Source organism: Bos indicus, chromosome 7 (genome assembly GCF_029378745.1).
Source record: "Bos indicus isolate NIAB-ARS_2022 breed Sahiwal x Tharparkar chromosome 7, NIAB-ARS_B.indTharparkar_mat_pri_1.0, whole genome shotgun sequence".
Lineage (NCBI taxonomy): Eukaryota > Metazoa > Chordata > Mammalia > Artiodactyla > Bovidae > Bos > Bos indicus.
In genome coordinates this window covers 18,788,159-18,801,350 of record NC_091766.1, presented here as the reverse complement: position 1 = coordinate 18,801,350, position 13,192 = coordinate 18,788,159, and the positions used below count along the sequence as shown (strand labels likewise).

The window sequence follows — 13,192 nt, the reverse complement described above, 5'->3', positions numbered from 1 at the left end:
CTCCCAACCCAGTTGTTCCCTCCATGGACTCAGCTCTACTGCTGACCCTTCTGAGGGCTGTGGATGAGACGGACTGGGGTACGAATTCCAGCTCCACTTCAAACCTCTGTGTGACTTTTCGTTGGTGCCTGCCCCTCTCTGAACCTCATCTATAAATTGGGTAGATTCCCACTTCAGCGGGCTGGCCCATGGTAGATACTCAGAGAGGGTCACGATTATCAACAGGAGTAACTATTATCAATGGGGCAGCCCCTGCAGGGAGCTTGGATTCTGTGTTCAAGTTCTCCAGGCTCCCAGCTTCCCCAAGGAGACTGGATGGACAGGGGCTGGGGTGACAAAGACTCCACCAGCGGCCGGGGTCAGACGATCTTCCTTTAATACAAAGTCGATATATCTACATACACAGAGGTGGGAAAACCACCCAGCTGCTTCCGTTTGAATAAACAGTGTTGAAAGCAACAGCAGCTCTGCTCTTGTACAAAGAGAAAAACTCACTTGCTCAGGGGTGGGGGTGGGGCAGAACCCCATCCTTCTGCCCCAGAACGGCCCCAGGGTCCCGGGGGGGTGGGGAGGGGCCCCTGATTGGGGCAGCTTATGGCCTCTTTCTCCCCCCGGAGAAGTGGGAACCTCCGACTGTGTTCAGTTCTCCTCAAGGTGGGAGATGGCGAGGGGTGCTCGGGCTGCTGGGCGCGGGGGTCGCTGCGACCTCCTCCCTGGTAGAGCCCACCCTGTGGGCTCGACAACCGACGCTGGTGGGCCCGAGTTCCCCCACTGCCCCACCCTCACCCTCCTTGATATGTCTTGAGAATTAAAAAAGAAAAAGCAAAAAATTAAAAAAAAAAAAATCAGGAGGCAAAGGCCTTATTCTTGAGCGAGGCACACCTTTGGAGTAGGTAAAGGGAAAAAAAAAAAAGCAAGCCAAGGGGCAGCCTGAGCCCGCGCAGGCCCATGAACACGACCGGCACGCAAGAACGTCTGTTACGGTGAAAAAAACAGACTGTCTGTGAACAGAATAGGAATAAGCCAAGTTTTTCTTTTTAAATCCGTTGACTGTCAAATCGTTTTTGTTTCCCCCCCATTTGTTTCTTCTTTAAAAAAAAAAAAATGAAAAAAATACACTATTAAAAAAAACAAAAACAAAACGAAATGTCACCGGATACAGTTACACTGAGTTCTGAAAGAAAGCTGACTCCTGTCCCCACCCCACTCCCGCCCCCCCAGCCCGGCGACCCCCAGGCTGCGGGGCGGGAAGACTGCCTGGTAGGGAGGACAAGGGGCCGAGCTCCCAGCCCCCGCCCCCCTCTGGTTCTTGGGAACAGCCCCTGGATTGCTTGCCGCCCCCCTCCCCCCACCCCATAACCTCTCCTTGTGGAATCTTGTTTTAGAAGGGAATGAGGAATGTGCCAAGTATTGAAGGCGGCGGCCCGGCCCAGGGAGGGGGCTGAGGCCGTGCAGGGGGGCTTGAGGGGCTGCGTCATCATCCCCGGCGACCCCTCGGCTGTGGAAACGCGGTTGCCACCTCCTGCCCTGGCCGCCGGAGGGGGGTCCAGGCCTCGGGGGGCCCACCCGGCACTGGAGGCGCAGGGGCCGGTGGAGTCGGGCCAGGCCAACCTGGCTTAGGTTGCATAGTGGTCAAAGCTGCCGAGATACTCCAGTGCCGCCTGGTAGCAGAACTGATATTCATCCTGTGTGGAGAGGGGGCGAGGGGGTCAGGGCAGGGCCCCTGTCAGCGCCTCTGCAGACCCAGGGCTCCCCATCACACTGCAGAGCAGCTGCGCCCCTTGATCCTGCGCCTGTGCTGGGCTCTCCCCGTCCTCAGCTGGCCCGCAGGGTGCCACTTGGCCATCCCGGCCTCTTGTGACACTCCCCTGGGGGCTGGGAGGTTGCCACTCCAGCTCTGACTGCCTGGAGACGGGGAGCTCATGGATGCATTTAACCTAGCTTCTGGATCTGGTGGTTTCTAAAAGCAGTGACCCCACTCTTTCCTAGGCTGGGCCCCCGCCCTCACACCCTCTTCTCATCCCTGGAGTATCTCTGTGAGAACAGAGGGGGCTCTTCCACCCACTTCTGGGTCTCAAGCCAGATGCGGAACGGACCCAGCAATGGGTGCAGACACAGACTGGCTCCCCCTCCACCGGCCGGGGCTCTGACTCTGGCTTAGAGTAGGGTCTGCTTATGAGGTGATCGAGAGCACAGGGAAGTACAGTGCTCCCAACCCAGTTGTTCCCTCCATGGACTCAGCTCTACTGCTGACCCTTCTGACGGCTGTGGATGAGACTGACTGGGGTACGAATCCCAGCTCCACTTCAAACCGCTGTGTGACTTGGAGACACGGTGTGGTCCAAGCAAAGGTGCCCACTGTCAACATGATGGTGGGACTCTGGGCCTGGCTTCAGGATCCATGACCCCTGCCAGGGTCCTGGCTGAGCTGGACCTCACTGAGTCCCTGGGGCCAGGAGAGGGGACCCCTCTGTGTTCATTCCGAGTGACGCTTCTCAGCTCTGGCCTTCGGCTTACTCTTGGGTCAGGCCAAAGCAGGAGGGGCTGAGGACCTTTTACCCTTGACAACCCCGGGAGTGGGGGGTGGCTGTGCCCACTGCACAGAGGAGAGAACAGAGGCTGGTGGTGGCATCAGCATGAGGCTGGGCTGCCCTCCCGTCCCCCGCAACTCCCCCTCCTCACCTCCATCTGCACCATGGCTGGCCTCTGGGTCCGCAGCATCTTCACTGTCTGGAAGATGTCCACCACACCCTCGTACCGCATCCGCTCCAGCACGATGCTGAGCGTGATGAAGACGCCCGTCCTGCCCACGCCGGCGCTGTCAGGGCGAGTGTGTAGGTGAGTTCAGGGGGTAGGCGTGTGGGGAGGGAGCCTGGCTCAGCTGCCCAATTGCCATCCTGCCTGCTCTGAAGCCCCCTGCCCCAGGGATGGAAAGAGCCCCAGCGGGAGTGCCCAAGGCTGTGCTCGTAAAGACTCAGCTTCCCGCTACGGGCAGTTCACCTGCAGTGGACAGAGATGGGGCCATCCTGGCCAAACTGTTCCTTGGTCTTGTGCACTTGGCCGATGAAGTCAATGAAGCCCTCCCCCGACTTTGGCACGCCCTGCTCCGGCCAGTCCGTGAACTGGAACTGCCGGACAGTCCGGGACTGGCCGTCCTGGAACGGAGAGAGAGAGCGCTGGGTTCTATTATCAAGGTCAGTGGCATCACCCTCGCCAACACAAGCTGCACCAATGCCACTCTCCACCCTTCCTCACCCTCTGCCACCCACCCTCCTTGTCCCACACCATCTTTCGTTGAGATGCTCCGACTTCGTCTGTACCACCCAAGGCTCCTCACCATTTAACTTCATCCAGCAACACCATCTCACATGGCAATCGTTCACCCCCATCCCCCGACTGCTGCTCTCTGCGCAGCTCCAAACCCATCCACCACGACCCAAGTGACACCAACACCATTGCTGTCTCTCATCCTCCATTCTGCACTGTCCCCTGGTACACCCAACATCTGCCCTTCTTGACCCATTCTCCATCTCCCTGGCAACCTCCTCTCTCATCGTCTTAGAGTAAAAGAGCACTGTCCCCATACTGTCACCTCCCAACAGCACCACCTTCCACCATGGACATCATCTTCGGCCACTCACCAGCCCTATAATCTCCTATCCCTCACCACTCAAGGGCGCCATCTTCCACCAGCCACCATTGGAAATTCATCGTCTTCTACCTGTGTACTCAATACCTTTGCCTCCTAACTTTCATCATCCACTTACGGTAGTTCATAATCCTTGAGCATCTGGTGATGCTTTCTCCATTTCCACCGCTCAACCATCTGTCTCTCCAGTCCTCATCCCCATGACACAACCATCCATCTGTACAATCTAAATCTCAACCACTCACCTCTCCAATCCTCATCCCAAGCATTCAACCATCCGTCTCTCTAATCCTTATTCCCACCACTCAACCATCCATCTCTCTAATCCTTATTGCACCACTCAACCCCTTGGATCCTCATCCCCACCACTCAGCTATCCGTTTCTCTAATCCTCAGCCCCAACAATCACCTTCCATCTCTCCTATCCTCATTCCCACCACTAAACCACTCATCACTCAACCCTCCATGTATCTAATCCTTATCCCTACCATTAAACACCCATCTCTCTAATCCTTATCGCCACTACTCAACCTCTTCGATCTTAATCCCCAATACTCAACCATCCATTTCTCCAATCTTCATCCCCAAAACTCAACCTTCCATCTATCCAGTACTCATCTCCACTACTCAACCATCTATCTGTCCATTCATCACCACCACTCATCTATCCATCTGTCCAATCCTCATCCCCAGCAGTAAACCACTCATCTCTCCAATCCTCAACCCACCACTCAACCATCCATCTGTCTAATCCTTACTCCCACCACTGAACCTCTTGGATCCTCATATCCACCACTCAACTGTCCATCTCTGTAACCCTCATCCCCACCACTCAACCACCTATCTTGCCAATACTCGCTTCCCACTACCAAGCCGTGCGGTCCATCATCATGGCTCTCTTCCGCCTTTCATTTATCATGACCCAACGGCACCACTTTCCACAATTCATCCTTAGCAATCCACCCTTCTTCCCCTCTAAGCACCATTAGACATTCCACTGTGAGGACCACTGACGCTCCCCGCCCTCCCTCCCTCACCACTTACCTCCCCCCTCACAGTCTCTGCATTAAACGCTGCAGCCCAGCGATGCCACGTGATTTTGATGGTCTCCGTCCTCCACCACCTAATGCTTTCTCCGATCCCGCCTTCCTCTCTCTCGGACCATCAACAGGACTGTCTATCACTGAACGTTCATCATTCCTTTTACTCTTCAAATCGTTTCCTCTTCATTTTATTCCATCTGCCACTGGCCAAACACCTGCCCTTTCCAATCTCACCTTTCTCCATCCACCGCTGGTAACCCATCACCAAGCCATGGTTCCGCGCTCTACTGGCATTCTCCATCCGCTTCTACCTGGACATTCTAGTCTCCAATCCCACCTCCTCTCATGTAAGACCATCCTGTTTACCACCCTCCTCTATCACCCAGCAGTGATGTTCACTGAGTCTCCAATCCCCCGTTCAGCCCACCCAGTGGTGCCATCCTGAACTACCCAAGCACGGTGACCAGCAGTGCTTTGCCCACCAGGGTTCACTGTCCAGTGGTAACATCTGGACTGACATTCCCATGCCCCATCATTCTACCCATGGATTCTCCAATTCTGGCACTAACTTCTATCCTCTGTCACCTAACAGTCTTCATCGGACCCCATCTAATACCTGCCCTCTCCCATCACCACGTGCCTCCGCTGGGTCTTCTCCAGCCAACACCATCTATTCTCTCCATTCTCCTCTCTCTCCATACAATGGTTCCAATTCCTAGCACCTGCCCCCCACCCCCCACTGTCTACCACTCTTTTCCCATCTACAGCGGCCACTACTTGACACCATCAACCCATCACCTTTCCCCCAGCCTGCGTTCAGCCCTCTAATGCTGCCCTCCATGGTTGCTGCTTCCCAGCTAAGGCCCCACTTACTCCCTTTTACATGATCGCCTTGGACTATGTCCCCCGGTGAACAGTGTGACATGTGCTCTGATGGGGACACCACGGGGTCATGGTCCTCTCTCCCACCTACTCGGTGGTGGGAGTGACTGTCCAGCTGGCCCACTCACTCCTGGGCGTTTGCTTCCACTCCCCAACCAGGAAAGCCCTCTCCAGACCAGGGGAACGGTGAGCTGCCTTGGAGGGTCTGTCCCTGTACTTACCCGGGCGTCTGTGACTTTGAACTCCCGCAGGATGTACTGAGGCATGTTGTATTCCGCCATAGGATCCACCACGAAGTACTGGTAGCGGGCGGAGCGCTCGGCCGGCCAGTACTGGTGACACTTCTCCTGTCGGGGAGGCGGGTGCTGTGGTCAGCCCCGCCCCCACCCCACCTCCACGGCCCCTCCCTGCCCTGCCCCGCCCTGTATGGTCCCTGGCTCACCCGGCCCATCTCCCTCAGCTTGGTCAGCATCACCACGATGGTCGAGTTGTTCTCCCAGAGCATGCGCCAGAAGTCTTCTGTGGTTTCCGCCAGCGGGCCCTGTGTGGCAATGTAGGCCTTCTGCTGCCTGTGAGCGGGGAGGTGAGGCGGTGGCAGTGGTGAGTCTAGGGCCCCAGGGAGGCCCAGGCCCAAGCATCATCTCCCTCCCTATCTGGTTCAACCCCCCAAAGAATCCTGTTCTGCACCTGGAGAGACCACCAGCCTCGGACTCACTCCAACTTCGCGACGAAGCTGTGGGACTGTCTGCAGGCATCTCTGCTTTCATTCTCCGCCCCCTCCAGGGGCATTAAGTTAATATCTATTGTCTGCTCAGGCCAGGCTCCCCTCTAGGGCTACATATAGCTGCCCATTCCCAGAACACCCTCCTTTGAGAAGCCCTGAGCAATCTTGGCACTACTGACGCTCGGGACTGGATGATTGTGATGGGCCGCTGTTCTGTACCCAGTGGGGTGTCCAGCAGCATCCCTGGCCTCTGCCCACTAGAAAGTGTTAGTGCTCAGTCGTGTCTCTTTGTGACCCCATGCACTGTAGCCCACCAGGCTCCTCTGTTCATGGGGATTCCTCAGACAGGAATACTGGAGTGGACTGCCGTCTCCTCCTCCAGGGGATCTTCTTGATCCAAGGACTGACCCTGAGTCTTCTGCACTGCAGGCAGATTCGTTACCATCTGAGCCACCGGGGAAGCCCTATGCCAGTGGTAACCCTCCTCTCTCAAGTCCCATTTTAACCATCAAAAACATCCCCAGATGCTATCAAGTCTCCCCTGGGGGGCAGAACTGCCCAGATCGATGCTTTTCTCTGAGAAAGATGGACAGATGTGATCATGTTCCAGCCAGCAGCCATCGGTTAAATGCATATCTAAAGAGTCTCTCCACCTCAGCTGTGACTGCATGGGGCTGGCAGGGTCTCTCGAGCTCTCTCCCATGCAGGACCGGAGCCCCGGTAGCGGCCAGGGCCAGGTTTACCTGTAACCATCAATGAAGCTGGCGTTAATGTAGTCGGAGCCCTCCACGCCCCGGATGGGTTGTAGGCAGACCCGGGTGCTCTCGTAGGGCATGATGTTAACCAGGCGGTTCTTGAACTTGTTACAAGGCAGATTGGCACTGATGAAGCGGGATGTGTGGGCTTTGGAGTTGGCCAGCCGCTGTGGAGACGAGGGGATGACATCAGGACAGCTTCCATCTGGGGACCCAATTTCCCTGGGTGGGGGGCAGGCTGTGTGTTCTCAGCCAGAGGGCTAGCAGGGCCATGGCGGGCAGGGCAACACCAGCCCTTCTACCCTCTGGTCCCCTTAATGGGGTGGAGAGAAAGAACTCCGGTCTCCTGCTTAGCCCCCTCTCCCCCACCCAAGCACAGCATCCTCTACTCGTTCCTCCCCACCCACCTTGAACTCGAGTTCCATGCCAGTGACGTGCTCGCCTGGCTCCACCTGCGTCAGCTTCTGGATGTAGGCGTAGAGGCTGCGGGCAGGCACCTCTGTATTGCCGCAGCCCACGGCCTCCAGCAGAGCCTCGTGGATGAAGCTGTACTGGTCCTCCGTCTGCACCATGTAGTTGCGCTGGGACCGCATGAGCGTCACGTGGCCGTACACGTCCACCGTCTTCTCCGGCTTGATCCGCTCCAGCATGGCATCAATGACGATAAAGCAGCCCGTGCGGCCCACACCCGCACTGTGGAGACGGAGGGGGCCGTCAGGGGGCACCCGAGGGCCAGGGGAGAATGGGGGACAGGGTGCAGAGGGAGCCGGGAGTGAAGGGGCGGGGGCCGGGTACCTGCAGTGGACCACGATGGGGCCCGCGTCCGGCGGGTTGCAAGTCTTGACTCTCCGCAGGAAAGCCAGGAACGGCGTCGGGTACTCAGGCACCCCGTGGTCCGGCCATGCCGTGAACTGGAACTGCCGGACCTCCCGTTTCTCGCTGGAGCCGCTCTAGGGGTGGCGGGGACACTGTTGGTCAATGCAGCCCAGCACCCACGTGCCGGGCCCAAGTTCACGCCTCAGACCACCATGTCCCTGATTTGGGTGCCCAGCTGCTCCAGGGTGTGGGGGTGTCTCCACTGCAGAGTGTCCCCAGCATCTTCGTGCACTGCTCCCCATTTCTCCCTAAACCTGCTCCCCCATCTCAGCTGATGGTGGTGCTGTCCTTCCACGCACTCTGGCCAAAATGTAGGCGGAGTCGCTCTTGACTCCCTTCCCCTGCCTGTCCACATGCAGCATCAGTCAGCACAGCTTTCAAAGTCTTTCCCAAGCCCGCCCACTTCTCACTCACCCCCTCCATGGTGATCACCTTAGTCCAGCTCACCGTCATCCATCCAGACCAGAGCAGTCACCTGTTCCCCCTGGGTGTCCCCACAATCTATTCCCTCCACAGCAGCCAGAGGGCGCTGGTGAGCACCCGAGTTATGTCCCCCGGCTCCTCTGCCCACAGCCCTCCCTGGGCTAAAAGCCAGAGTTGCCCCTGCCCCTACAACCCACAAGGTTCTGCACCTCCTCCCATCCCCTCCCTGCCCTCACCTCCTCCCACTCTCTGCTCCAGCCACAGGACTCCTCACTATTCCCAAAACACGCAGGGCCTTTGCCAGGAATGCCACCCCCAGATCTCTGCAAAACTCCTTTCCTCACCAACTCCAGGTCTTCCACTACATACTCTACTGTGTAAGATTCCTGGGGTTTTTTTCATATTTGTTGTCCACTAGACTGTAAGCCCCACAAGAGTGGTATTTGACACACAAGTGTCTGCTTAATGTGTGAATCAACTGAAAACCCTTACTCTTGTCTTTTTACTCAGGTTTCTGGCACCTGTGCCAGGCACAGGCTCTATGTAAGGGCACGTGGCTGGCTGCCAGGGAAACACAGTGGTGCCAGAGCACCTCTCTCTCCCTACATGACAATAAAAAGTGTCCCCAGTCTTCCAAGGCACTAGAAATAAGAATACACAAATGGCACCCTAATGAAACTTACAAGCCTTTGCATAGCAAAGGAAACCATAAACACAACGGAAAGACAGCCCACAGCACGGGAGAACATATGTGCCAACCATGCAACCAAGGGGCTTAATCTCCAAAACAGATAAAGAACTCATTCAGCTCAACAAAAAGCCAACAACCTAACTGAATAATGGTCAGAAGATGTAGACATTTCTCCAAAGAAATACATCAAAACTCTACAAATTCCAAGGGATGGAGAGGATGCAGAGAAAAGGGAACCCTCCAGCACTGGCGGTAGGAATATTAATTGGTACAGCCACCACGGAGAACAGGAGAGGTTCTTCAAAAAACTAAAAATAGACCTACGTATGATCCAACAATCCCACTCCTCGCCATATATCTGGAAACAAAACTCCAATAAGATACAGGCACCCCTATGTCCATAGCAGCACTGTTTACAACCGCCAGGACACAGAGACAATCTAAATGTCTGCTGACAGATGAATGGATGAAGACGTGGCACTTAAGTACAATGTACTACTCGGCCACAGGGAAGAATGATCTAATGCCGTTTGAAGCAAAACGGACAGGCCTAGAGATTATCATACTAAATGAAAAAAGTCAAAGACGCATACGATAAAAAATACCATGGTATCACATGATAAAAAGTCAAAGTATCATATGATAACACTTATATATCACATATGCTATCACATATAACACTTAACATATGGTACTATATGCAGAATCTAACATACGGCACAAATGAACTTATCTATGAAACAGAGACTCGTGGATACAGAAACCAGACTTGTTGCCAAGGGGGAGGGGGTCGAGGCAGGGCTGGAGCGGGAGACAGGGGTTAGCAGACAGAAGCTATTATCTATACAGAATGGATAAACATCAGGGTCCTACTCTACAGCACAGGGAACTACATTCAATATCCTGTGATAAACTATGATGGAAAAGAATATCAAAAAAATTGTGTATACATATAACTGAATCACTTTACTGTACAGCAGAAGTTAATATTGTGAATCAACTATACGTCAATAAAAATAAAAATATTCAAAGTGCCCCCAGACATCGCCAAATGTCCTCTGAATGGCAAAATGCTGCAACCGAGAATCACTGAGTGAGACACATGGAATCATGTGCTGGACAGCAGTCATCAGTTAAATACATAGGTGAAGATTCCCTCTACCTCAGCCCCAACTGCCCGCTCTGTCCTCCATCTAAGGCTGGAGGCCCCCCTACTGCATGGCCAAGACCCTGCCATAAACCCAGGCTGGGTGAGGGAAGGGATCAAGACTGATCTCGGGCTGGGGGCTGGTGACTGCCGGTGAGGGGAGGAGAGGTTCATTGCTAAGCTGGATTCTGCTGGTTTGTCCTGCTGTGGCTGCAGACAAGAGCCGTTCCCCTGAGGCTCAGTGTCCCCATCCGTAAAGTGACCGCTTGAGAATGCACCCAGCCTGGGTCAATGTGGTTTCTCTTCCGTCCAGTGGGGAGTTCCCAGGGCAGAAGCTCATCTCCCTTCTCCACCCACCATCGCCCCCTCCCACAGCCCCCCGGTCCCATCCGGGCCCTACCTTGTGCAGGGAGAATGTCCTCACGCAGAACGTGGCCAGCTCGATGGTGTCCAGCAGCGTGACCTGGATGAAGCCGTAGGTCTCTGTGCCCCTGTTGGGCCAGTACTGGTCGCATTTGATCTGCACCAGGTGAGAGAACACAGGTGAGCATGGGCCGGGGCCGGCGCAGGGCCTGGGGGCCGCAGGGCCCAGGCCTCACCCGTGATTTCTCCTCTAGCCGCGTCATCATAACAATGGTGGCCGAGCGCTGCTCCCACACCATGCGCCAGAAGTCGCCGAAGGTCTCCGGCAGCGGCCCCTGCGTGGCGATGTACGCGTTCTGCCGCCGGTAGCCGTCCACGTAATTGGCATTGATGTAATCGCTGCCCACGATGCCTAGGCCGGGGGTGGCGGAGAAACTAGAGATCAGTGGGGGTGCTCTATCCTTCTAGGCTGGCTCCACCTGGTCCACCGCTTAAAGGAAGCCCTCCGAGACTGCCCCAGTCTATCCCCAAGGAAATCGTGGCGCATATACTCCACGCTTTCTCTGCCTCAACATTACTGCCATTTGGAGATAGACTGTTCTATGTCGGGAGCGGTCCTTTGCATCGCAAGGTACTGAGCAGCATCCCTGGCCTCCACCCTCAAGATGCCAACAACACCCCACCCCAAGCTGTGACAACAAAAATGTCCCCAGACATTGCCAAATGTCCTCTGTGGCGAAGCTGCCCTGATAAGAGCTACAGATGTAAAGAATGGATGGAAATCTGTAGTGGACAGCAGCCACCAGTTAAATACAGATCCTAAACTTCTCAATGGCTTCTGGGTAGGGTTGGACCAGGCCTCAGTTTCCCTACCTATCTCCTAGCTAGTCCACTCTGGCCTGGCCCCCCTGGCCAAGAGGAGACATGGGGTCTATGTGTTCTCCATGGAATGAGGACAGGCCAAGGTTGCTGGGGAGGAGCCTGGGACCCCGCACGCTACCTTCGATGGGCTGAAGGATTACGCGGGAGTGGTCGTAGGCGATGACGTTGGCATAGCGGTTCTTGGGCTTGTTCACTTCCAGGTTGGAGTGCTCCCACGTGAACTGCTGGCCCGGGTCAATGGACTATGAGAAGCAGGACGTGGGAGATGTTAGGGTAGGCATCTGTGGGCCCCAGGAGGGTGGGAGGTGGGGGGGCTGGCTCACCTCATACTCCTGGGACAGCTTGAGGCTGTCGTTGGCCTTGAGTCGTTCTGTGTGCTCCGCCATGTCCCCGATGGGGATGGGCGGGTGGCTGAGCATGCCTGCAGGGAGAGCAGACCCGCCCATGTGGCCAGTCACTCGGGGGGGCCAGGCCGGGGAGGGGAGGGGACTGGGGGTGCTCTACGGAGTGAGTCTGCGATGGACGAGCTGCGGGTTAGAGGGGGTGGCGGGGAAGAGGAAGGTTTGGGGTGGGCCCCATGGGGGCGAGGAACCCAGGCCTGGAGGGAGCACTAGGTGGAGTCTCCCCCACCCTCCCCAGGCCCCCCCGACAACCAGCTGGGGAGGCAGGTGCTGGGGGAGGGTTGCCCCGCAGGACTTTAAGCTCCTGGTGCCTCGTGGCAAGAAGCAGGCAAGTGACACAGAGATGAAGAAGCAGATGTGGCTGGCTGAACCTTCTGGAATATTGTCCCCCTGGTGAGGGCGGGAGGCCCACACCCCGTCTGCCCCCTTGGGGGTCGGAGGGACCAAAAAGTCCTCTGCCAGGTGGAGCTGAGGGGCCGGGGAGGGGATGCACGGGGTATGTGTTTGTGGGATGATGGGGTGGGCGTGGGTGCTTCTTCCCCATCTTCAGGCCTGCCAGACTCCTCTCTCCTGGGGGCCCAGCGGCCACGCATGCACACACACACACACACACACACACACACACACACACACACACACACACTCAGCAGCTACCGGGAGGGAAACTGACAGCTGTGCGCCAGCACCCAAGCACCGGTGTTAAACCTATAGGGACTTGCCAAGTTGACTACTGAAGAGCTGTTTGTCCCGAGTCCCTGGGTGCTGCCCCAGGGCCCACGTCTAAGAGGGCTGAGGCTGGTGTCTATTTGACTGGTGGGTCCCCCTGCCTCTCGCATGTATTTTGACACACACCTGTGCCCTGCATCCCTGCTCCCAGCCCCGTTCCCTCTCCTCCTGCCTCTCTCTCTCTCTCTCTCACACACACACGCAGTCACAACCTGCCACCTTAGAGCCCAGGGGACCAGACCCCTGCCCCCTTTGAGAAGCCAGCGCAGGACAGGTGGGCGGAGAGAGAGGAAGCCGGATGGAGAAACCAAGGATGAAAACAAACAGGAGCGAAAGGAAGCCAAGAACAGAGAGACACCGGAACTAACTTTCAAAGTGAAACCCCGGCTCCCTGAGGGGGCTGCTGAGGCCTGAATCTGCAGAAACAGCAAACAATAAATAAATGAAAACACGCGGGGGAGGCGGCCCACCTCCCCCCATCCCTCGCCGGGTGCGCGCACAGCGGTCGACGGACAGATAGATGCAAAGGGCGGAGCAACTTCAACGAGTGAGGGACACACGGCCGCCCCAATCAGAGAACCCATGGCAGCGGCTGGGCATCGCCTCAACTGGACACTGGCGAGTCCTGAT

At 56.3% G+C, this 13,192-nt stretch overlaps 1 protein-coding gene across 1 annotated transcript in view; it reads right to left on the bottom strand.

The window, feature by feature from the left end:
- Positions 1–359: 359 nt before the first annotated feature.
- Positions 360–13,192, bottom strand: part of PTPRS (protein tyrosine phosphatase receptor type S) — a 110,933-nt gene continuing 98,100 nt past the window's right edge. The window contains exons 25-37 of the mRNA XM_070793048.1: positions 12,931–12,978; positions 11,759–11,856; positions 11,554–11,677; positions 10,790–10,965; positions 10,591–10,710; positions 7,849–8,003; positions 7,461–7,746; positions 7,042–7,220; positions 6,017–6,143; positions 5,796–5,921; positions 3,001–3,155; positions 2,683–2,818; positions 360–1,685 (exon numbers count right to left, since the gene is read on the bottom strand). Of these exons, the coding sequence (XP_070649149.1) occupies positions 1,617–1,685; positions 2,683–2,818; positions 3,001–3,155; positions 5,796–5,921; positions 6,017–6,143; positions 7,042–7,220; positions 7,461–7,746; positions 7,849–8,003; positions 10,591–10,710; positions 10,790–10,965; positions 11,554–11,677; positions 11,759–11,856; positions 12,931–12,978 (1,799 nt within the window). The 3' untranslated portion in view covers positions 360–1,616. The remainder of the gene's footprint in view (positions 1,686–2,682; positions 2,819–3,000; positions 3,156–5,795; positions 5,922–6,016; positions 6,144–7,041; positions 7,221–7,460; positions 7,747–7,848; positions 8,004–10,590; positions 10,711–10,789; positions 10,966–11,553; positions 11,678–11,758; positions 11,857–12,930; positions 12,979–13,192) is intronic.